Below are 26,455 nucleotides of genomic sequence, written 5' to 3' on the forward strand. Positions count from 1 at the left end.
GCAGTATTAGTGCAAAGCCAAGTTGGAGTTGACCTACGTAGTGTTTGGTGAAGCCTTTGTATTTCCAGTGAAATCTGGTTTATGGTTTGTACAGAAGGAATGTAGATGACCTATAAACACACTCACAAAAACACATTAGTTATTGTCCCCTGAGAAGGATGCTTGTTTTAAGAATGTAAAATAGGGGCTGGAGAGATGACTCAGCAAGTAGGACTTGCTACTCTCATAGAGGACATGAGTCCATTGCTCAGGACCCTTGTTGAGCAACTCACAACCCCTTATAACTCCTTTTCCAGGGGATCCAACATCCTGTTCAGTCATCCTCAGGTACCTGTACCTGGGTGTACAGATATATACGTAATTTTAAAAAATCTTAAAATTGAAAAGACTGCAGCATGGCTCCTTGAAAGGTGTTGGTGTGACAGCCGATCTCCTCAAGGGAGAATCGCACAAAGTCAGCACCCAAGATATCCCCACCTGGCCAGAGTTCCTTCTGTGTTCAGTCGTGTTGAACATACGCATTGCCTAAGTTCTTAGAGGCACTTTCCCTTCTCTATGATCCGGTAACATTTACACTAAGTCACTGCCCTTCTTCATTGCCATGTGGCTGACCCTCGATGTATTTTATTCTCCAAAAGTCTGTCCCATAAAACTGAGAACTCCATCTGTGAGCCATCGAGGGGCTCTCGACTCTGGGGAACAGGGTTCTTTGACTCCTGTTTGTAACAGGAGGATAGCACGCTGTGTACCACATGCATGCCTGATGCCTATGGAGGCCCAAAGAAGGCATCAGATCCCCTGGAACTGGAGTTATAGATGGTTGTGATCATTGTGTGGGTGCTGGGTATCGAACCCCAGTCCTCTGCAGGAATATCCAGTGCTCTTAATCACTGGCCCATCTCTTCAGCCCCTGATCCAAAAACTTATCAAAGATGTAGATTGCTTGGCCTAAGCCAGAGTGTCTGATCCCAGGGATGTAGTGAGAGTCCCACAATCAGAATCTCCAGGTTCCCTACTGACACCACTGTACTGCACCTGAGAGGACACCCTGCAAACCCCGTAGCTGCTAGTGAGTCAGACTCTATCAGGAGCTTGAGTGATGAAATAAACTGGTGAGACAAGATGTTAACTAGAGAAATTAAAAACTCGGAAGCAAGAGGAGTTCATCATGAAGTTTACATTCTACAACGGAGTCTGCACACGGCTCATGGATTATATTCTTGATGAAGATGTATGTGTGTGTGTGTGTGTGTGTGTGTGTGTGTGTATTTGCATGTATTTGGGGTGTATATGTGTGTAGAGGGCCATAAGCATCTTCACCCATCTGCATGTGATGACCGAGAGACATGTTAGAACGCATCCTTAGCTGCTTTTTCATGCTGCACACTGAGTCAGGGTCTATCAATAAAATGTGAAGCTCACCAACATGACTAGTACCCCCTAACTGGCTTGCTCATGAAATCCCCTGTCTCTGCCTCCTAATACTGTAATCATAGGGTATGGTCCCAAGTTCTGCCTTGCCACTGGGGTGTGGGAATGCTGTTTGTGCAGCAAAATGGGAGACCCTAGACTGCATTTACCCTATACCTCCATCAGGTGCTGCCCTTGTGGGAAGCACAAATGCACCATTCATGGGGTGGGGGAACATATTGGGTTGAGACCTCAGCCCAAGTGATGAACAACATAGGCCAAAGCTTGGGTTCCCTGACTCTTAGGGGTCTAGTCACTGCTGGAAACCACATATAGTTGGAAATGGAGGGGGACCACAGGCCTGTGAGGAGCTCAGGGTAGGAGGTTCCCAAACTCCTGAACATCCAGATGCAACTGAAAGTCTCAGAGAGTTGGGAATGGAGTGGGCTCAGGGGCTGAGAGCCTGGGGTTCAGGGGTGGGAGAGGACCTCCATCTTAGCAGCAGCTAGTCTGGAAGTGCACAGGGGCCTTCTGCAGCTCTGTAGACTGTAGACAAAGGCTTCCTCCATACTCCCCACATCAGTTCTTGATCAGAGAGACAGTCCTTGGTTTCAAACTGTTTATTGATTGGTCATCCTGGAAAATGGGTGTGTATCCCTTCCTCAGGATAGACCAGAGGTTAAATACCTTTCAGAAGAAGGAATATCCTGGAAGGGAAGTTTATTGGCTAAACCCAGGGGGCCCATCTAGATGCCTCATTAGCATGGAGAACTCCTTTCTGATCTACATGACCACTGGTCACAGTTCTATGTGGGGAATGTAATCACATGTTCCAGGCCGAGATCTGGTAAGGAGCAGGGAGATACCTACTGTCCTCAAATGGGTGCTGGTGTCTCTGAACCTATTCAACCTTACCAAGTTTCCTGGCACAGTTTATTGCCCCACAACATGGTAAGATGCCATACCCACTCCATATTCACTTGGGATTTTTATGGTCTAAATTCTGGTCCACATACTTGTGTTGTAAGCTCTTCAACCATGAGCCGTCTCCTCAGCCCATCACTGACTTTTTAAATTGTAGATTCTAGGGATAAATTCCAATCTTCAGGCTTGCAAAGCAAGCTCATTGCCAACCGAGATGTCTATAACCTCAGCCCTTGATGGAGATCTTGGCTGCCACTGTTAATTCCGGTATCCATTAAATACAGTCAAATGAACCTATCATTCAGACATTGGGTCTTCTTCCTGACACAGATATATGCCCAGATTATATCACCTCAATGGCCCTTGAAAAGACCAAGTTGTCGTGATTAATCTGTAGGAATTTGATCTAGGGTCTAAAGCAGCTCCATTTGTGGACACCAAAAATGGCATCCAAAGTGACTGTCATGCCTAGAGGCAAAATTCAAAGGTCAGCATTTTTTCTATAATATCTATTACTTTTGTGCATTAAAATTGATGCCGGGAAAGTAAAATTTACATATTATGGCAAGCAACTCATTTCCCCTTTGTTTCTCAGAGGCAAAGCTTCCCCCAATTTTGCAGAAACACCGCAGTGGCAACTGCATAAGTGAATGATGTCATAAGTAAGCACCATTATTTCAGTTTCCCTGGACTAGCTGCGGAAGCCTAGAAAACAATACTGCTCTCTCACTGAAGTTCAGACCCTAGGAAAGTCCGTTTCCTCTGGAAGTCTCCTGTTACAGCTTCACACCTCCTTTAGAGGGACTGCAATTGGATTCATGCACTCTTTGTCTGGGGGCTGCCACCAAGGCCCTGTGTGACTTTTGCCAAGTTGTCTAACATCTCCATGACATGTGGGTCATAGATGCCATCTCTCTTTCTGGAAGGTTTCGGGTCAATGCCTTTCTGAGTTCCTTCACATCCAGAGTCAGTGGCTGTCAATCATATCTTGCCTTTCACCTCAGAAACTAAGCATTCTTTTCTGTACTCATTCATTTGAAAAATGGCCTCCCCAGGCCCCCGCCACACAGCCCACACACAGCCCATCTGTGACTCAGTGGCTCCATGATGCTAAGTATTAGATGGCATTGAGTAACAGACAGATGGCACCTTAGCACCCCAGTTCCTCCAGAGAAAGGAATATTGTGCCCATTCCATTTCAGAGATACTATTAAAAAGATATATGCAGTGGCAATTTAAATGGGTTTGTGTTTATGGGCCCTGATTCATCTCTATTCAGCTATTTAATACCCATCTTAGCCTTATTTGATGCAGAGGAGGAGACTAAGACAGCTGAGACTGAAAGTTTGCAGGGACTTCCACCTCTGTGCTGAAAAACAGCTCCAGGTAGTTGTCCTGGCCTGACCCCTTTAAGTCAGGCTGATACAAAGCACCAGCTCCCAGACCAGCTTACCCAGGCAAGGAGCAACTTGGTGCCTACACCTGAGACCACCTCAGCTTCTGCTTTATTTATTCCCAACCAGATTTCCTTAGACTCTCAAGTCCACATAGCTAAGAACTGACTGTCCATGCAGCCTGGCCCTGTCTCCAGGATCTGTAGCAGACACTTCCCACCACCTGCCACTTGCCTTTCCTGTGCAAGTGCTGTCTTGATGTCCTTCTTAAATGTCAGCATCCTAAGTCTCAGGTAAGAAGACACTGTTCTTGTTCCAGTGTGGAGCCAGAAGACGCTCGATCACCATGAACAGCTTTGTCAATATGCCAAATCTCCGATTTATTCACCCTTAATAACCAAAGACTTCTGAACACAGGGACCCCAGTGAAGGAGCTAGAGAAAGGACAATGAAGGATCTAAAAGGGTTTGCTGAAAGGTTCAACCCCATGGGAAGAACAACAATATCAACCAACCAAACCCTCCACAGCTGTCACGGACTAAAAGACCAATCAATGAGTACACGTGGAGAGACCCATGGCTCCAGTTGCATATGTAGCAGAGGACAGCATTCTCTGGCATCAATGGGAGAAGAGATTTTTGGTCCAGTGAAGACTCGCTTTTTCAGTGTAGGTGAATGCTGAGGTGCTGAGGTGGGAGAGGGTGGTTGGGGAGGGAGCACCTTCATGGAGGCAAGGGGAGGGGGAAGGGCATGGAAGTGGGGAGAAAGGGGATAACATTTGAAATGTAAATGCAGAGAATATCCAATAAAAAAGGAAAAATAACCAAAAAGTTGTTTAATAAATATTTTCCCTCAAACCATGTTTAAAAATATAGTTTTATGCAGTAATATTAAGAATTTTAACTCTATAAAGTTTGACGCAATTATTTTAGAACTTGTGGATATTTCTGAGTTCTTCTTCATCAATGAAATTTAATTAGTGTTGATGATGAGCCTCTCTGAATACCGAACACAGTCATAAGAGTATTAAACAGCCTCTCATATTTTCTTTCAAAGGGGGAGAAAATTTTGGTGATGATCAGTAAGTGTCCCATTTCTTCAAAGGGCAAAGACTAGGGAGCACACATATCTAGGAGCTAGCAATGGCAGCTTGTAGGTTGTGGGACTCTAGTATGTGGTGTCTCTGCTGTGTTTCCCTATAGTTCCTACAATGAATGTATAGCATACTTATGATAAAGAGAAATATAACAAAGGGTCTCAGGAGTTTGTAAAGTGTTTGCCACACAAGCCCATACATAAAATTCAGGTTAATTGGTGTCTGTCTGTAATCTCTGCACTAGGGAGGTATAGAGGAGCAGAATTCTGAAGCTCAGTAGCCAGGCAGACCAGACTGAGCTCAAGGTTCAGTGAGAAAGTCAAGGTTCAGTTGTCTCAGAACAACAACAGTGGAGAGCTGTAGCAGTCATATTAAAGTGAAAATCTTTTAGCCCACACTAGTGCTGGCTCCCGTAGGACCACATGGCATTTTGGGGTATCTGTGTCTTAGTGGCTCCACTCTGTCTCTCAAGTATTCACAGACACCAGCTTCTTTTAACCCAAGGACTACTCCACCCACCCTGAAATGTTGCTTTTATTTACTTCCCCTTGGCATGTTGTTGCTGAACCTTATGCACACTCCCCCCAACTCTGTGGTGGGCTTTGTGCATTCCACCACTACACCCTTTGAACTCAATTAAATCATCACATCAAAGAACCAAAATACTCTGATCCAACTATAATATAATTTGCCCATCTAGATAAGTCAAATGGTCTTGTAAAATTCTACCTTTTATAACAACCTATTCTTGTAAAGATGCACTGACACATCCATGTCTGCTTCCATCTTGCCTCCTCTCAAATCTCCTCCTTTCTACTCTTCTTCCACTTTCCTAGACTTTCCCCCCACCTACCTCTCTACTGTCCAATCATGTGTCGCCTTGATATCAACCTACACTTCACATTTCCATTTACTTAAAAAAAAAAAGCTTTTCCCTCAAATAAATATAAGCTGTGTACAAGTATTACCACTTGAAAATATTGTAAATGACTATGTGTTCTCAAAGTTAACTAACTTGGTTAGGCTATAAAACTAAATCAGTCTTCAACTCCATCAAAAATCTCAGACTGATCAAAATATCTACAAATAAAGAAAGCCTAACACAACTTCCAGAACTGAGACAGGTTGTAGAGACAGAGAGCAATTGAAGAAGACACTTAACATCGGCCCCAGGCTTTGATGTACATGTATACGTATGTATGCATATGCACACACACAAACATACATAGAAAGAGACAGACAGACAGACACAAGCATGCATCTATACACACCCAGAGAGAGAAAGATACAGACACAGACATCCTCCTGCACACACACACACACACACACACACACACACACACACACACACAGACACACACCATACATTAAAAACAAACAAACATCAAAAATAAGCAAAAGATGAAGGAATATACATTACAAAGATTTTTTACCTTCCCACCTCCCACATACATAAATGTCCACATAGATGCAAATATGCATGCAATAACTACACACACACACACACACACACACACACACACACACACACACACACAGACACACACCATACATTAAAAACAAACAAACATCAAAAATAAGCAAAAGATGAAGGAATATACATTACAAAGATTTTTTACCTTCCCACCTCCCACATACATAAATGTCCACATAGATGCAAATATGCATGCAATAACTACACACACACACACACACACACACACACACACACACACACACACTGAGAGACAGAGGAAGAGAGAGAGAAAGAGAGAGACACTTAAACTATTGATAAACTTTTATAATATATGCAAATTTCAGATGTCAGTAGAAAAGTCCCTGCAGTACAGTATTTGCAAGGTTTTTGATAAGTCATCCTAAGATACCTTTAAGAAAATCTTGGTCCCCAAAATTCTGCCCATGGGAAGCAGAAATGCCCTGGCTAATCTGATTCTGAGCTTTTGTAATATTACTTTTGGTTACAGAAGTGACCTAGGAGGGGCTGGGACACTAATACCAAATATGTTAAGAAACCATCATTGTATCTGCAAAAGGTTTGTGAGATTTTCCCAGAGATGATTTAAGCTGAATTCGAGAAACATAATATTTGTAGTTTGAATTAATCTAATAAAGTTTAGAAAGGGAGAGAAATACCTGCTTGGTTTACAAAGTCACTCCCAAGAGTCTTAGATTTAGATCCCAGAACAAAATGAGGCCAGGTATGAATTAATTATCTCTGCTTTGCATGGAACATGGGTCTCTGGGGCTTCTCTGTGCACCAGCCCAGGTCATCCAAGGTGCATACTCCTGAGTCCTAGCTCCCAGAGGCCCAGAGTAAGCTGACTCCAGTCCTGACATCTGCTTCTTTAGCATCTGACTAGCATTGACCTCACTAGTCAGGGGAATAAAGGAGCAAAAATTCTGCCAACCCCTCTCCTCTCTGTGGAAATTCAAAGCAAGAATTCTGCTGTTACAGTTAATTTGCTGTCAGGGCTCTAGTGAAATCAGACACCTGAGAAATAAGGAGACTTTTGTCTTGCTCTGTTGTTCATTTCCTCTTCTTAACACTTCTGCGGAAGAGGACTGTCCCCTCTCTCATGAGAGAGCCATAGACTGTAGCCCGCGTTTTCATTTGCCAAGGCCATTTTAACTTAAACACATTACCTTGTTTTAATTGACCATATTCTCTTTCATATTTAAGATGCTTAAATTTGAACAATATAATTTTGTTCCCCCTCATAGTAATAAATCACTCTCATAGCTAACCATTTCAAAGAGCTGATCTTAGGTCTAGCTGGCATTTATGACCTTGGTACTATTGAAGGTATCATAGTTATCATTGCTACCGCCACAGCTGCCATAATCCTCCTCATCATCACCATCACCACCATTCATCATCAAAATCATCACATCACCCCCACCACCACAGCCATTGCCACTGCCGTTAGTGCCATCACCAACATTATCAATAATTATCACTATCATCACCATCATTATTATACCATTACCACCATAACAACAACCCCATCTTAATCATTATTACCACCACAATCACTGCATCAGCACCACCATCAACAGCGTCAGCACCAGAATAATGATCATTACCATCACTGCTACCTCTACAACCATCATCATCATCATCAACAACAACAACAACATTTGGGCAAGAATAGAAATCTACAAACTGGTACAGCAAAAAGTTACATCAGATATTTGAAATCACAGAATTCTAAGCTACTCCCCTCATTCCTAAGCTATCCTATGCCTGGCCTCTTGTTTCACATCTTTAATAAGAAAAGTATTAAAACACTTTAAAAATCCCCAGGCCTTTTCACTGGCTTCCTCTAAGTGTTAATTAAGTAGAAGAAACAGAAATAGAAAGAAAAAGAAGGAGGAGGAGGAGGAGGAGGAGGAGGAGGAGGAAGAAAAAAAAGAAGAACTTGAAGAAGAAGAAGAAGAAAAAGAAGAAGAAGAAGAAGAAGAAGAAGAAGAAGAAGAAGAAGAAGAAGAAGAAGAAGAAGAAGAAGAAGAAGAAGAAGAAGGAAGAGAATGAGAAGGAGAAGGAGAAGGAGAAGGAAGGAGAAAATAAAGACCAATTTCCATGAAGCCTTATTCTATCATGAAGTATTGTGTCAAATGAGAGCACCATTGTCTCTAACTGATGATAAACAATCTGCTGTGGAAATCAACTTCTTCACCAAAGATCACACTGGAAGCATAGCCTCTGATTCAAAACTAAGATGAAATGATTTCAGCATGGACCCGCCATTCCATCACACTACTCACCAAATGGAATGCGATTTCCACAAACCTTGTAAATATTTTTTAGATTTATTTATGTGCATGGGGTTCTGTCTTGTGTGTGTGTGTGCCTGTGCACATGCACCAATACATATTGGATCCCCTGGAACTAGAGATACAGTTATGAGTCTTGATTCTGATGCTGGGAATCGAACCCCAGACCACTGAGGAGCTGCAAGTGTTCTTAGATGATGAGCCATTTCTCCAGTCCAATCTTTTGTAGATTTAAACCATAATGTGCTTATGTGCATAATGTACTTCTTGAATACTACCACTGTGAAACTAGACACAGACATCTAGCATGAGACACTTTACTCCACAAGTTGACTCTTGAGTCTGAAAATACCTTTTTTAGCATAGGGAGATCTCTGACACTCTATTTGTGAATATTTATTAGAAATACTCCCAGACCAAAGGATTTAAGCAACTTAGAGTATGCTCACCCTGTTCAGCCTGTGCTTTGGATCTGTTATATCCATATATTTACTCATCTCTTATTGAATAATAAATTTACCAAATGCTAATGGCAAACATGATGCTGCTTCTAGACTCTGTGCTGAAATATGTGCACAATTACTCCCTTTGATCCTCATAAACCCTCAGGGGCACCATTACCTCCTCATTGTATGCTATCCATGTGAACCTTGGAGGAACTTGCTCGTGTCCACATGCTTTGCTTTGCCGGTGCAGGGGCCGCGATTTCAGCCCCAGGTTTCTGGCTCTTGGAGCAGATTCCTGTCTCAACCACAGCACCTGGCACATAACTGTTACCTTCCTTGGCAAGACTTTTAGTTCAAGTTCTAGAAATGAGCTGATCCCCAAGGAAGGACACCCACAAAGGCTGTCAAAGAGACTCATTATGGAGTGAGGTCCTTAAATCTTCAGTTTCACAAGTTTATTGGATAGTGGACGGCCACCGTTTCTGAATGATCTGTTCCCCAGTGCCAAGCCCCTTCTTCACCTCCGTGTAAGGTTTGCAAGGATTGACCTCCAGGCTCTTTAAACAAACATCCAAGATCTTCCCTATGATATCTATCTAAGTCAGAAGGACTGTCCATTCCTCAACTGCGTGATTTGTGGAAAATGGCTTTATTGGGGGTTTATTGGTTTTTATTTGTTTGTTTGTTCTTTGGCTTTATTGTTTTACTGCATGTTACTACTGAGAGAAAATTACCACGTACTTTATTATACACTAAAGATTTCCTTCCATGATACATATAGACACAGCTCTTTTCTAGATAAACACTTGGTCACTTATGCATGCTTTTTACTGCTGCCTTGTTTGGTTTTTATTGCCGTCTTGTTTCATTTTTGTTGTGTTGCTCTGTTTTGCTTTGGTGGGGACTCATGTGTGTCTGGCTGGCCTTGAACTCTCTATTCTGAGAATGGCCCTAAAGTTTTAGGGTTAAAGATTAAGCCCGGGGCTTTATGCAGGCTAGATTTTCTCTCTTCCATCTGAGACACATCTCTATCCTTGTTGTTTGACTTTTTATAGTAAATATATAATAGCGACCATATCAGCATGAATGCACATGTCTTTGCTTAATTTATTTTAAATTATTTGAAAAAAAATTGATGACGCATGTTCTATTTTATAGACATTAAGTCTGTCATTATTAACATCATTTGGATGAGCATCATATTCTGCGAACCTTTCAATCCCACAGATACTGCTTTTCTTCTGGAACAAGTTAACAAAAATGTTTGGGTGCAGATTTTAAGGCCATTAATACTAATTGCTGGTGATTTACCCAGAAACCTTGCACCAACTTACACACATTCCTGCTTGGTGCATAAAGTGCCCTCTACTGCATATATTCTCAGTGATAGCTCCAACATCTGATCGAGTCTCTCTTTGCAGCTCTTATCACCACATGAACGAGAAGACAGACCCGGCCATGAATTGAATGTCCACTCCCCAACACAGACCCCTGCTTTATCCAGGGCTTCTCCCATCCTTCCTCTAGGGGGCCAGGCAGTGAATAGTACCTCTGTCCTCCCAGATGCTGGAGAAGTGAACCCTGGAAGTCTTCCTTCACCTCTCACTTCCTACCACACCTGTCATCTGATCATGAGACCCTAATCAATCTTCAATTGATTGAGGCATCTTCAATGCCTCAGACATCCCCTCTTCTACCTCTAGTTCCCAGTCTGAGCCAATAGATGACTGTAATTATCTCTAAGTGGGGACTGGCTGAATGGGACAGAAGGCAAGACAGAAATAGCATTTCAAAGCACCCGTTGCCTGGTTCTGGAATCTTGTTAATGGTCATTATGCACTTGAGAAATACAAGTGATAGATAATGTCATCACAAACTCACAGATCAGGAAACTGAGGTACAGCCGATGAAGCTCCTTAAGGCCCCATTCCTGAGCTGGCATCCAGAGCCTCCTGTGTAATGCTTGGTTTAATGACACCATGTAGTCATGTCCCTGTCATTCCTGGAAGGCATAACAGTCTAAAAAACACGGATGCTATAACTCAATTGTCTGCATTTAGATCCCAGATTCCCTTACTGGCTGTGAAAGTCTGAGTAAGTTAGCTTTCTGTCATGGGCTAAATGACAGCCTTCAAAACCTGTGCCTGTGGTCCTGTGTGCATGACTTCAATTAGCAAAAGCCTTTATAGTTTGAAGTGAATGATCTCAAGATGAAGAGACCATGAGTGAGCCAAGTTAGTCCTATATCCTTTAACAAGGGCCTTTGTGAGAGAGCCATCTAAAGAAAAAGTAGAGTAAATCTGCTCTCAGTGAAAAAGCAGAGGAACAGAGCAGCCACCAGATGCTGAAGGGACAAGATCCAGAATGGCCCCAGATCCTCTGAAGGAAGCATGACCCTGCCAGCACTTTGGTTTCAGACTTCTGCCCTCTAGCGCTTCATAAGAGTAATTTCTCTTACTTTAAGCTTTAAGTCTGTAGTTCTTTGCTACAGGGTCAGCCTCAGCAAACCACAGGCTCTCCTCTCCATGCCTTGGTTCTCATCTGTGTGTGAGCATCTAGGAGAGCTTCAGTGGCTGCCATGAGTACCCACAGTACCAACAGGCCCTTTATAGCAGCAGATGCCACGTGATCAAAGTTGCATTTTCATGACTCGTTTCATAAATCAAACGTGATTTAGGTTGCATTTTCATGACTCTTTAATAGTGTGTGACCTTTAGTTGGTAACAGTAAGAACATGTAGTCTACCTCAAAGCTGGGCTAACATCTTTCATTTAAGAAATGCAAAGTCTATTGAGTCCATCTCTTTGGACTGCTGGTGCTTGTCAGTCTTGGCATAGACAAGCCACAGCCTGCCAAAGGCAGTGGTTGAAAAGCTGTTGCATGCCCTTTTCCTGTTGAGATGTTCTGAACTGGACAGTGAGATAAGTGAACAACCCTTTCTTCTTTCCCTGAGTGCCTATGGTGTGGCAGGCAGGGCTGGGGTGAGGGATCAACTGGCTTCTGACTAGTCACTAAACTGAGTCATTTGTGGTGGTAATGGAGCCATACATAGTAGCAAAGGAAAAGTGAGTGATTAGTGCTCAGAAGGATTTAAACTTTAAATCTCTCTCCATAACTCCAGCTCTTCCCAATGAAGTCAGAGAAAGGGTAAAGGCCTGTAATTACACTGAAGTAATTAGAATCCTACTTAATAGAATGCTTAAGGCAGGAAGCCCAAACCAATATATTACCCATTGGTACACTTACCTACTCTCTCCTTCTGAATCACCTACCCCTGGATGGTCCACTTAAAGCATTGGTTTTCAGTCTTCCTAATACTGCAGCTCTTTAATACAGTTCTGCATGTGATGGTGACCCCGACCATAGAAGTTGTTTTTGTTGCTTCATATTTGTAGTTTTGCTACAGTTATGAATTGTAATATAAATATCTGATATGCAGATGGTCTTATTTCAATCCCCGTGAAAGGATCCTTCAACACCTAAAGAGGTCATGACCCACATGTTGAGAGCCAATGACTTAAAGGCTAAAGATTGTACTTAGTTTGTCTAAGTACACAGCAAACTGCCACCCTTTCTCCTGCATACCCAAGACAGCTTCAGCATTGTGTTTTTCTAGCATCACCTCATGGTACCCGCCCCCATCTCTAGCTACTCAAGAGACTGAGGCAAGAAACTCTGGAGTCCAAAGGCTGCCTGAGCTACAGAGTGAGTTCAAACACAACCTGGGCTACTTACTGAAAGCCTGTCTCAAGATAAAAAGGTAAAACTGGGGTAGAGCAATCTAACTCAGGGATAAAAAAGCCTTAACCTTAATCCCCAAAACCAAAGATGAGGAGGAGGGGTTGCACCTCTCTTAAGTCCTACAAGTTTTCCTCCCTGGTGAAGCTCCACCAGGATAACTTAGTTTAAAAGTCCCTTTAAGTACATCCTTAAGATCTGATCACATTATGCACTGTAGTGAGAATTTGGGAATCTTGGTTTCTTTAAAACACACACAGAGAGAAATATTTTAAGAATGTGTTTTGTTTTAATCCCAGGTGTGGGATGTGTGGCTGCTTCAGACTGTCCACAGCAGCTGACTATGATTTGCCTCGTGCTCGAGCAGGGGCATGATTTTGTTAGCCACAGATAGTTTCTGCGATTGTGTGACATTTGGAATTTTGGGGCCTCTTCATCGGGTATATACATGCTAGGGTCCCTAGAGGTGGGGGTGGGTTGTTTGTTTGGTTGTTGATGGTCTTTGTTGGTCTTGGTTGGTTAGTAGTTGTGAACAAAGAAGAAGAAATTAGGACAAAATGAAATTAGATGTCCTGACAACAAAGATCAAACTTGTTCGGAGGAACACCCATAATCAGCAGGAAGTATTCTAATGACGGTGTTGCCCCCGTTTCTGACCCCTGACTTTATTTAGGGATCTCTCTCTCTTTCTCTCCTCTCCTTCTTTCCGGTCTAGTGTTAGAAGGTTGAAGGGGGTGGGAAACGGGGTGGAGAATGGTGGAAGCAAAAACAAGCCAAGGAGTAGCAAATCCAATTACAAGGCACTGAAGTTATTTGTCTGTATTCTTACTTTCTAGTTCAAAGAAAAGGAGATGGGGTGTTTATATACCAAGTTCACCCATCCTTGGTTGAAGGCTCTCCCAAAAGTGTAGTTCTTCCTACTTCCTGTTTTCTGTGTCTGCAGACAGGAAGTGTGAGCAATAGGCATTTTCTTTTTCTCTGTGACTCAGATACAGGCCAGATTAGACCAGATTAAAAGTAGATGAAGGCAGGTTTTTTAGGAGTCAGCTCTAGGGTGGTTTCACGGATCTCACAGGTGGAGGTCAGTGACATCACACATCCAGGCTAAAGCAGGGGGCTTTTATAGGGCTTAGGCAAAAAGGAGTGATGATGTGGCAGCTAGGAGTTGGGATTGTGCCTCTATATGGTCAAAACCTGAGCCCCTGGGCAAGAATTCATGGGTGGGCTGCAGGAAGCACAGGGATGAGGAGTAATGTTAGCCTGAAGTTTTCTCCAGATGGATAGGGTTTTTTTCTGTGGGGTTGGGGGAAGGAGCACAAACAGGGTTTACCAGCTTGTGCAGGAGATGAACGAGATTCCAGCCTAACATCCTGACCTCTTTGGGTATTGGGACACCAATTTAGATCTGGCTACTTCCGGATGAAGAGGGACAGAGTGGTGTGGAAAAGTCAAGAGTCAGTGTGGTCCTCCTCAGTGGGTGGGTGTAGAAGCATTTGGCTGAACTGACCTTTACTTGGGAAACCATAAGTCTGTTTCTGAAGGAAGAGAATCAGGCAAATGCTAGAAGAAATAAAAACTGACATATTACTATCATCAGCCCTGTAAATTGGGCTAGCCATGTGAAGACTGAAGACCGTCAGAAAGAATGAAATGGAGATGTGTCCTAAGCAGAGTGAATCTGTCTCTGTCTCTCTCTGTCTCTCTCTGTCTCTCTGTCTCTCTCTGTCTCTCTCTTTCTCTCTCTCTCTCTCTCTCTCTGTGTGTGTGTGTGTGTGTGTGTGTGTGTCTGTGTGATCCAAGTTGGGTGTCTTCTTTCATTATTTTCTACCTCCTCTGAGGGGACAAGGGGACTAAACCTAGAACTCACTGTTCCTCTAGATGAGCGGATTGGTCTGCTCCAGGATCCACTTCCCCTGCCTCCCCGACACTGGGATTTCTGGCCTGTGCTGCTGTGCATAGCTTTTAGTACATGGGCATTATTAGCTACTGGACGCAGGTCCTCACATTTGTGAAGGAAGCACTTTACCAACTGAGCTCTCTCTCCAGCCCTGGGCACTGACATTTCTTTTTGCAGCTTCCCACCTTCTCATGTGTTTGCTACTACAGTTTCTAAAACCACATCCACAAAACAAGCAAACAAACAAACCCAAGCATCCTGGCAGGATGACATGCAGAAGACAGAGAAGATGCCCAGACCTCTCAGGCTTTCTGCTCGCAGAGCTAGTCAGTCTTCCTACAGCCATACTTGATATCTCTACACCCAAAGAGTGGTACTGACTGGAAACCAGAACTTTGTTCTCAGGAGTCTTTGGATTTGGAGACGTCCTTTCAGGGGTTTCCCCACTGCCCACTGTTTACCCCAAGGGACAATGTTTAACACATGACACACTGTGTCACAGGCCTTGGGGTCTCCGCCAAGGCCGGGAGATGGGTAAAGCTGGTTTAAACCCAATCTGCGGTCACCCCTGGGGTGCATGTTACAAAATTTATCTAGATTTGGATTCTCTCAGACTTGGAACCCAGACACCTTTGTTCTATGGCCTGGTTTCAGTAAATGGTCACCAAGGAGCATCCTTGATGTTAACATCCTCCATGATCTTAAATTTTCTCCTTATGTGTGAGCAATGGTCCAAATGCCCTTCTATCCCGGTTTGTTGGGAACCCCACTCTCCTCCCTCCCTATATAGCCAATATTTACAGCAAGGGCTTACTAGCAAGTATGGTCATACCAGCAGACCCCATTGTCTCGAAGGACTCAAAACCTGAACCCAAGCCCCGCCTCCACCTCTCCGTTCTTCACACCAACACACTTGCCTGTCCCAGCTGCAGTAGCTGCTCTGAAGCAGGCTGTTAATCTGACCCTCCTAAGGTATGTACAAATCATTTGTCTGCGAATTTGATTCCAAATTCCAGAGTCTGATTCTTCAGCCTGCTGTGTTTCCCACATGACTCTGGCACCCCCACCTCCCCCACACACTTCTTTTCAATTTGCTTGATCAACAATAAAGCTCCAGTAGCTGCCCCTCCTCCTAGCAATCCCGTTCTTCTTGTCCATTGGACAATGGCATGCTCATTTGCATGTCAGCCCTGCCCACTCTACATAGTTTAGCCTGCCAATGTTCCTGTGTCGAGCATATCAACCTCTGTAACACTCCTTAACAAGTCATCAGGTCACTCCTGTCCCTCCAGGAACTACTACCTTCTTCTCACTGACAAGGCTTAAAGAAAAAGAAAAAAAAAAACCTCCTTTCAGGCCAATGTGCCACCCCCTCCCTTCCTAAAGCTAAATTCTACTACACTGTTGACTGCTAGGAGAAGTAGAATTAGTCTCTTCCAGGGATGAGCACCCTCATTGGTTGTCCAGTGTAGAGTGGTCAGCCTTGATTCCCTATACACAAGGACAGCAACAACTGACTCAGTAGACTGTGGCTATACATAGTTGTGCATGTGAAAGTATATAAATACATACATATCAATAATATAGCAATAATAAAAGAAAATGGGGTTATCAACTTGGGTGGAGAACATATGAAGGGTTCAAGGGACAGTTGCTGGGAGAAGCTAGAGGAGAGCGATGTAGTTTTACTCAAATTAAAAATATTAAAAATATAGCCAGATAGTGGCAACACATGCCTCTAATCCCAGCACTCAGGAAGCAGAGGCAGGTAGATGTCTGAGTTTGAGGCTAGCCTGGTCTACAGAGTGAATTTCAAAACAGCCAGGGCTGCAGAAAGAAATCCTGTCTCAAAAGACCAAACCAAAATAAAATAAATGTTATAAATATATTTTAACGAATTTCTCTGCAGCCTTGTAACATATGAGCCAATGTTTGACACATAGAAGATATTCAATAAATATTTGCTACTGCACCAATTTCAAAGCAGATTATAAAAAGAATTCTGAGAATATTTTCACTAAAAGCAGCCTCATGACAAATGCATGCCTAGTCTCCAAATGACTATTTTTGAAATACAACTGATTACACACTTGCTACAACACTGGCTTAAATGTTTATTTTCCTGGCTTTGGTCCTATTTGTTTAAATGAAACTCTAGGCTTTCCTTAAAAACGGGGACTATTCAGTTAACATTAGGCTTTACTGAACATGGAGAGCTGTGCTGTTGGACACCACCCTTATCCTCACTAGAGGAGTCTGTCCTCCATTGACCCAGAGCTGGATGCAGACCAGGTTCCTAGTGGTGCAAATGTCCCTCTGCTCCAACCTTGCTAACCCAGAGGGGCTTCAGCTTCCATTTCCTCTCTCTGTAATCACCCTTTTGCTGTCTTCGAAGGTCTGCAAGCAATGACCCTGCCACAGGCTAAAAGGAATCAAACTCAAGGAATTGTGACAGGTACACCCCCCTTAGCCTTGATGCCAAGCAAACCTTATTATTTGTTGGCCTCAAGCATCAGCTGCAACCAGGGTGGGTCCTTGTCGCTATGACTTTCTCATTCCAAGGCCTGACCTGAGGTCTCCTCCGGCCTGGCGCTAAGCAACAGAACAGGTGTGATAAATGAAATTGTAGTGAACAGACTTCTCCACACCTCAGCTGAGAGCCTGTGCTGGTTTTGCCCAACAGCTCCAGGACTGGAACCAACAATGACAGCCTATTGCATGTCTACCATGAGAGCTTTGAAACTCTCAGAGGATGAGGAGCTGAGTTTTATTTCCAGTACCCAAGTTAAGGAAATAAGTAAAATCCAAGAGTGGAAGTGTACACTTGTAATCTTGGGAAGGTGGAGATAGACAGACCTCTAGGCCAGCCAGCCTAGCTGAACTGGTGTGTACCATGTCAGTGAGAGACCTTGTCTCAAAAACTGTCAGCCAAGATTGCCCTCTGACCTCCATGTGTGAGTGCAGCCAGGCACACATGCAACTGTGCCTATAAGAACGTGTATACCCACACTCACAAGATTAAAGACAATACACCATGGTTCAATGTGGCTCCCTGTGTGTTCACTTTCCTTAAGTTTGCCTGAGGCATTGGGATGTGGATCTTGTAAGAACCAGCCTGTGGGGACAATCCACCTGCACCCGTGAGTGGCCAGTAGAGTCTTTGAAGGTTTGTTAGAATCAACTGGAATCTGGGTAAATAACTAATATTGGTAAAGCACAAGGATTATAGAAAGAAATACCTCTGGATAGCAGATGAACTTGGAAAGTGGGAAACGTCTCCCATCAGATGCTGGCCCACTACTGTTCCATCATTTATTCATTGTGTGCTCCTGACACTCCTGCTGCAAGACTTATAGGAAGAAACTCTGTGTTCCATGAGGTCAGGTGTGGCCTCTAGCTTTGCTTGTGTCTACTCTTGATGTCTGGCCCAAAGTCTTGCATGCAGTGGGGAGAAGGTGAACATCTACAGAGTCAAGGCATCTGACACGTTGGTGTTCTCTGTAAGTAGGAGGCTTCCTGGAGCTGTCATAGCAGCTACGATGGGTGTGACCAGCAACATTGGTGCAACCACTGGGGTGGTTTTATGTTGGAAATACTCTCTGCTCTTCAGACCCCAGCCCAGTTAACACCATGTGCACATGATCCTGATGAATCTGTCACTCTGCTTGGCCGGGGAATGTTGTACCTAGGCTTCTTCATTCTAACCAGAATACTTTGTATCTTCACTACTCTAGCAGACAGACATAAAATACACCATACGAGAATTGCCTTACACAGTGCCTTCCCTTCCTGCCTTTCTGTGATGAATGACAAGGAAACAATTACCTGGAAATGCAGTAACTTTACAATAGCAAGCATTTATTATCTCACTCGTTTCTAGAATTAGGGTGTGGCTTTTCTAGGTCTTCTAGATAGGGGCCTGTCAGAGGCACAGTTAGGGTGCTGCTGTCTTTGGACTCAGCTTAGGGGTAGATTTCCTCCCAGGCCCATAAGCTCAACTGTCAAAAAGAACCATCAGTTAGCTCATTTTTGGCATGAGGCTTTGTACTGGGCTAACTTAAAATCAGTTTTTTGTGTCCCCTAGAATAACACAAGAAATGGGAGTTTCCAACCATATGTTCTCCCACCATTCTTCAGGTGTGCTGCTAATTAGAAGCTGTCACTGTGCCCCAATTAAGGGGGGGGGGGGCTTCACACAATAGTGCCACACCAGAACTAGCCTCACTGGGAACCAGGTTAGATAGAGGCCGCCCATCAAAGAATGTGATTTTGTTTTTCCCAAGCACAGGCACAGGGACAACTTGACTCTCTTAACTCCTTCCTCCTTTGGACGTGGCTTATGTAGCCATCCCCACTACAATGCCTTGCGGAGCTTGCCCTTCACAGAGGACAAAATGGTGGGGGATTTTGCTCAACCAGAGGGATGAGCAAGTTCTTCTAAGCAAAACTTCCAATGGGATGATGTAGCTATCTCTGCATGCGTACACAAGCATTGGGTCATAAAGAGCACCCCAGTTACTTCCATGGGCTTGTCTGAGCAGTGGTTTCCCGATGAGACAGACAGCACACTGATGTATATATTGAAAATAGAACTCCAGAGGTCACAGACCCAGAAGTTAGGTTTTTACACTTCCTCCTCCCGGTACTTTGTTCCTGTTATCTTGATGTTCACAGTCCATGCTGCCCCCCTCGTTCTGATGTGCACATCTCAACAACAATTACACCACCTCCCAGATGAGTTATCGAAATCCCCTTTCTTCTCGCTCACACTGAAGGAGGAAGGAGAGGCTAATTTTTATTCAGAGAGGCCCAGGAACAAGGTTGGACCTCATAAGTGGACATAGATGGTTTCAGGTGGTGGAGCTGTTGTTGATGAAGCATTTTGCAGAGAAGAATGTTCAAAAACTAGGCCTGAAGTCACATATGTAGCATCTTCTTTCTGTTTCCTTTTGCAGATTGTATCCCAGAGAAAGCTTTCCAAGTCCTTGCTGAAACACGGGAACACAGCAGGGAAATCTTCCATCACGGTAAGCTGGCTCTGTAGTGGCAACAGGTGTAAAACACTTTGCACACACCAATCCAAAAAGGACAGTAGGGTAGTGTCTCCCCTGTTGCTGGGAGCTAACTGAGCTACCCAGGGCTTCTCTCTATATTTTTTTTCTCCCTTTTATTTTTTCCTTTCTTGGTAAAAGCCATTTTGATCCTTCTACCTTTAGAGAAAATGGGAAGAAAAGTATGTTTGAATGGGAGGTCACTCACTTCTACTAAGAGTTTCTGTAATCACAAGATAGAATATAAAAGAGAAAAAAATTGACTTTGTTGAATACAGAATATGGAATTGGCTAGGGTTTTCAGATCAGCAAAATGCCCCCCATCTCTCTGTGTGTGTGCATGTGTCTGTCTGTCTGTTTGTCTCATTCTCCTGCAGAATATTTTTATTTTAAAAGCATTTTGTTCAAGGTTTGGTTTGCTGCCCAAGAAGAGGCCAGCCTGAGTCATTGAGCAACAGAATGGAGCTCTGTTGCTTGGTTCTATAGTCAGTAGTTAATTCAGCAAATTTAGTCTTGATTTAAAGTAAAATAAAATAAAATTTAAAAATGCCCAAATTAATTTCCCTTGTGACACTAGTAATGAATAAATTTCTCTATAGTTAATGAGTCTAGTGACTTGTTAAAGAGAAGGCAGGTGCTTTAAATGGCTTTTGCTTGTTTGTGTGTATTTGGGGGGGGGGTGTTTTGAGACAAGGTCTCACTGTATTGTCCAGCTGGCCTGGAACTTGTTATGTAGATCAGGCTAGCCTGGAGCTCACAAAGATCTGGCTACTTCTGCCCTTTAAGTGCTGGGAATAAAAGCATACATACATCACCACGCCCAGCAAGGAGGCTTTTCTTAGTTGCTGCTCCTGGTAGCTCTGCCTACAGACTGTCTCCCATCACATATTTCACACCCGGGGTTTGAAAGTTAGTCACCCACTGCTGTGTATTCTAGTGAGCTCCCTTCAAGAGCTGGAAATGGCACATGTATGCATAAGGAATGTGAAGGAACTTCCCACCCAATGTCTGCGTTTGTTCATTTTGAGACCAAAATGGCCAACATGTGCTGATAGGCTCCTGGACTAAGCAGCTCCTGTGTGTGTTTTTTCCTCAGGTGATTGCTGAAGAATTATCAGGCAATGACGACTATGTGGAGCTTGCGTTCAATGCACGGAAATTGGATGATAAGGTAAGACGTCCGCATTGACCTCACTGAAGGAAGTAATAAAGCCAGGACACACAGTTTAATCAGATTCTTCCTTGCAGCTATTTTTCCCTTTCAACCCACATTATTAAACATATCAAAGACTTCAGAGAGGTCTGGAAGGCAAGGCTTTTCCCAACTGAGAAGCCATTAAGGTGTGGAAGGGCCTGTAATTAACACACGTCCACTTGGTAACCCCAAGTCTCCATTTGTTTCTGCACATCACAGGTCAGCTGTGCCCAAGAAAAATATAACTTTTCCCCAATTAATAGGGCCATTCTCTAGGAAAGAAGGCTATGAGGGGGAGAATAGTCACACATCAATGAGCATCCGTGTTTGCAAAGTTCAGGGTTAAGAGTTTTGCATACACTATCTCATTAGTCATGTGTATAGTTCCCAGGTGAAGGGTGGTATGATCCCAGGTGAAGGAAGAGATTAAAAGATGAATAGCTAGACTAAGTCACTCCCACCCCATGCCACAGTCCAGAGCCTTTGAGTAACAGACACCAAGGTATTCTATCTGCAGAAATTCCAGTGGGTTGCAGGAAGAAAAGGCTGGGGGTAAACTGAGAGGTCATGAGGAAATTCTGACCCTTAAGGAAAGAGAGATGCACAAGTGTGAATGGAAAGTCTCCTAGAATGCTACCCAGCCCAAGAGGTTTCCAGCAAAGCCATTGGTAAGTTCCAGGGCTGTGTCTCTACCTGCCTCAATGTCCCCTATGCACTTTGTTACTGGACAGAGCAGCCCTAGACAGCCTAGCCACAGTGTGAATGCAGAAACAGACATCCAAGTTCAGAAGGCTATAACCCTCAGCCAGCCCCATTCCCTACAGAGGGAGTTTTAAGGTGTTTCCATGGCTACTGCATCCTGAAAGTAAGTGGTAAAGCTGGAGATCCAATCCCATGCCAGTCTCTGCCCAATTAGTCCTGTGTGTGTGTGTGTGTGTGTGTGTGTAAATATGTGTACATGTAAGTGTGTGTGCATATTTGTGTGAAAGTTGAATAGACCCCACCCCTTGCAAAGCTTAGACCCCCCCTCCCAGCATCACCCTATCATTTCTAAGATTTCCCTTTGAATGTATCCTTACATGAAAGACCACATCACATCAGGAATTATTGACCCAGGACTCTGTCTTCCTGGAGGAAGAATCAGCTTTCACACTTGCTCTCTTATTTATCAATGTATTCCTTCATCCATCATTCATTTGTTAAACCTCACTGGGTGTCTTTTAGGTAAAGGTGCTAGGGAGGGGACATGCTGCCTTCACCATAGCCTGGACGTCATCATCTAAGTTAAATACAAATTGAATAACTACATGAGATATAATGCTATGGTGATGTGAATATGCATGATATGATATTTAGTGTATAGACAAGAGTGTCTGTGATAACAGACTTTAATCCTTATGAGCTATGTGTGTATGCATGTGTGTTTGTTCACAAGTGTGTGTGCACACCTATGCCATATGCTCACACATGCACAACTTTCTTTTTCAAGACAGGCTCTCTCACTGGACCTTAGAGCACACTGAATATTCTGGATTAGCTGGCCAGCAAACCCCAGGAATCTGCTGTGTGGAGATCACAAACCTGTACTACCAAATCTAGATCCCCCCCCCCATTTATTCTTTGAATTTTTTGCACACGTGTATCTTGATCACACGGTCCTGACTCCCTCCCTCTGGGACCCCTGCCAACAAACATTTTCTTCTCAAGTTCATTTCATCTTTAAAAAATTGAAAAAATTATAGCTCACTGAGTCCAATTATTGCTGCCTATCTGCACACAGGTGTGGAGCTATCCACTCAGGCATGGATGCTTACTAGAAACCAACTCTCCCCATCCACAAAAATGCGACTTGATCCCCAAGAAACTATCAACTGCCAATACCTCAGCTAACAGTGAAACCTGGGGAGCCCCTCCCATCTCAACATTGTAATTTGATTTTTTTTATATTATTATTTTTTATTTTCAAGACAGGGTTTCTTTGTGTAGCCCTGGCTGTCCTGGAACTCACTCTGTAGATCAGGCTGGCCCCAAATTTACAGACATCCACCGACTTTTGTGTGCTGAATGCTGGGATTAAGGGCATGTGCTACCATGCCTGGCTCAACATTGAATTTCTTATTTATTCTCCTTTCATATGTTACATCCTGACCCCAGTTTTCCCTCCCTCCTCTCTTCTCAGTACCTATCCCACCCCCAACCCATTCCTCCTCTTTTTCTCTTCAGAAAAGGGCAGGCCTCCCTTGGGTATCAACCAAATATGGCATATTAAGCTGTAGTACAACTAGGTACCTCCCCTCCTAGTAAGGCTGGACAGAGCAGCCCGGTAGGAGAAAAAGGGTCCCAAAAGGAGGTGAAAGAGTCAGAGACAGCCCCTGCTTCCACTGCTGGGAGTAACTGGCTTGGTTTTGTACAGATCTTAGGAAGGCAACCACAGCCGCTGTGAATTCAAGTGTGCACTAGCCACAGCATGTCCAGATGAGCACATTTCCAAGTATTCCTCCCCATCCCCCAGCTCTTGCAACCTTTCCATTGCCTGTGAATTCCCCAAACACTGGGAAAACAGTTGATAAAGACGTCTCATCTACGGCCGGACACTCTCAATCACTAACTCTCAACTCCCAGACTAGTTTTGAGCCTCTACATTAACCACCATCCATTGCAGTAAGAATCGTGTCTACCCAAGGTTGAGAGCAGCTCATGTCTATGGATGGACGGCAGTTTGACACCCATTTAGCAAAACAGCATTAAGAGTTTCTCCCCTAGGGCTATGAATTCAGTGGCCACGAGTTTAACCACATTTATAGGACCATGAATTTCCTTTTGTAGAGCAGCCCTCCTATCCAGTCAAGAGAGCCATTGGTTACCCAGTAAATAATTTTGCCACCATTACAAATGGGGGTTCATCTTCTCTAGTCTGTTGCTATTGTAGCATGGAGGGTTCAAAGCTGGGTAAGACCATCTGTGTCCTTTCTTCCCCACAGCAGCCTGTGTAGCACATTCAGCTCTATGAAAGCCAGCTGCTGGGCAGAGGGATTCATGGTCAGTTCACAACTGAGTGCTCTATGCTCTGCAGTCAGAGTGGGTGGTGTCTTTAGCAACAGTCTTACCGTAGGCTTATCACATCCAGGGTTTTCCACAGGCTCTTCAGATTGAACACAGTCCTCACACATACTAAGCTCTTTATCACCTGAACTATTTCTTCAGCCCCACAAATGAGGTACCCTTCAGTGTTTTTATGTCTTAGTTAGCGAATATGACTCCTTTACAAAGTCTGTTGATGTCCAGAGTCCCTGCTGTATCTGAAGTTCAGTGGACTAAGGAATGAACTTTAAATCCTAGCCCTCTCATTTTCCAGTCTCAGAAGACTTAAAAAAATGTTCTGCAGTCTTTTTGCAGAGTATAGTAGTTGGAAGTTGCTCATATAGTGGCTTATAATGGTTTCTTTCCACACACCATCCTCTAAGAACTCTAAATTGTTCTCTCCATAGCTGACATTACAGCATAAGGGTATCATGAGGTTTGTTAGTTGCCCCATTGGATCTAAGGAGCTTTAACAGTTTCCTTTCTGTCATCTGAACCCTTGTTCTTATGAAAGCACTACTGTCACATTCCACATTGTTCTCAGAGGTTGCTCATGCCTGGCATCTGGGTGGCCAGAGGCTGGGCTCAACCAGAACAGCCAATAGAGTACCTACATTATAGATGTCCTACAATGTATCTGGCTTCTCCCAGAAGGAGTATCTCAAGACCTAGGAAGTAACTTCAAACTATTTGTTGACTCAATCTTAAAAGTCCTATACCACCAGACATAAGAAGCTAGCTGGGTATTGAACTCCAAGACTATGGGAGAGTGGCACCATGTTGTGTTCTCCAAACATTGTGGCAACCATCTTTGCAAATGTGACCTTCCATATTTTTTTGCTAGATCAGAACAACACAGTACAATTCTTTTCTTACAAGAAATAGTTTCTGGAAGTTCTCAAGGAAGATTCCTTTCTAGCTTTTTAGCTTTAAACAGTTTTGCAACCACTTACATGGTCATCAGATATATTCACTGGCTAGAAATCAATGACTAAAAGCATCTATCAGACAAATAAATTCTGGGGTTTTATTATATTAGCAAGGAACATTAAGTAACTGATTTCCACATACATTTAAAAACTACTGCTTGAATATGTGGGGGAAATGGGCTGTATCCAGTTCATTCAAGTAGCAGAAAATCTGAATCTCCCGACCTCTACTAACTCTGGTGACCTGCCAGTATTTAAAAACTACAAGTTCAAACGACTGTTCTATCCACTTGCCTTCTTTTATAGATGATAAATCGAGATTCTGAGATGTGAAATGATTTACCTAAAGCAACAATATACCCCAAAATAAATCTCAAACAGCCAATCAAACAAACAAAAATCAGGGACAGAGAGTGACCCAGTGAATTTCCTGCTTTACATCTAAAGCTAAGGTTGCTTTCAGGTTGTAGGAGCCTTGGCTAAGTGAATCAGTGAATCAGGAAGTCAGGCAAAGAAGGGTGGTGGGTGGATAATGTGTGTGTGTGTGTGTGTGTGTGTGTGTGTGTGTGTGTGTACATACGTATGCTGGAGGTCAGCAGTTGTCAAAGGAAGATGCAGTATCCCTTCCCCCTTCCACAGGAATCCCTAAGCCTGTTTCCATAGTAACACTAAGACAGCCTTTCTCTCTTTGCTCTCACTTTCTCACTCCTGAAGAATCAGATGCTCTGGAGGGTGACTGAACCTCCCTGAGTACCCTACCAGAGCACATATGAGAACCTAAGCTCCTCTCCCTCTCACTGCTGTCACTGAGCTGCTGTGTACAAACCTTACTAACACTCTCCTCGCTAGCGTCTTAAATTTGGAAAATACACTATTTTACTATTAAATGCAACTTTGTTCCTTTTGTGGGTTTTGTCATCAAAAATTAAAATATACCAAGTGAATTTTTTCAAGATGTAAGTTTTATAACATGATGTTTGTTGACTAATACAGTCCTCATGAAAAGTCTGGGGAGTCCCCAATAGTTTTGAAGAATATAAAGGAATCTCACGGCCAAGTGTTTGGGAACCATTGTGGTGGGATTCACCAAGGAGTGCTAAATACTAAGTGCAAACCACAGTGATAAAGAAATCTGTCCATTCTTTTTAGCAGAAAATTACTTTTTAGCTTCCTGTATGCAACTCAGCAGAGTAGCCCCTGTCTACCAAAGGTTGAAATCTTTGACAACTGATGGGCATATGTCATCAAGAGCGAGAAAGTAAAATGAATGACATTTGTGAAAGGTATCTTATTCATCTAATGTTCACACAGCTCGTTTAGCAGAAAGATGAGTTTCATTGCTTCTGTTGTTATGTTAGCAAGCATTCATTCTATTAGTGGGCAGTTAGCAATTAGCCTAACAGGTAGGCATTCATATACACATATTAACTGCTTTGGAACATAAAAGCTAACATGACGTTCCTTCTCTTCCCTTCCCCGAGAAAGCATCCATGCTGGTGTAGAGAAACTGCTTTTCCCAC

General features: G+C 43.4%; 1 protein-coding gene across 1 annotated transcript in view; it reads left to right on the plus strand.

Annotated features, from left to right (window-relative positions):
- The window catches only part of CPNE4 (copine 4), a gene marked incomplete at its 3' end in the record, with an annotated part of 437,878 nt that overhangs the window by 294,319 nt on the left and 117,104 nt on the right, over positions 1-26,455 (plus strand). Inside the window, exons 4-5 of the mRNA XM_080934848.1 lie at positions 19,635-19,706; positions 20,827-20,901. Coding sequence (XP_080790974.1) covers positions 19,635-19,706; positions 20,827-20,901 — 147 coding nt within the window. The remainder of the gene's footprint in view (positions 1-19,634; positions 19,707-20,826; positions 20,902-26,455) is intronic.

This window comes from Micromys minutus (genome assembly GCF_963924665.1).
Source record: "Micromys minutus genome assembly, chromosome: 21".
NCBI lineage: Eukaryota > Metazoa > Chordata > Mammalia > Rodentia > Muridae > Micromys > Micromys minutus.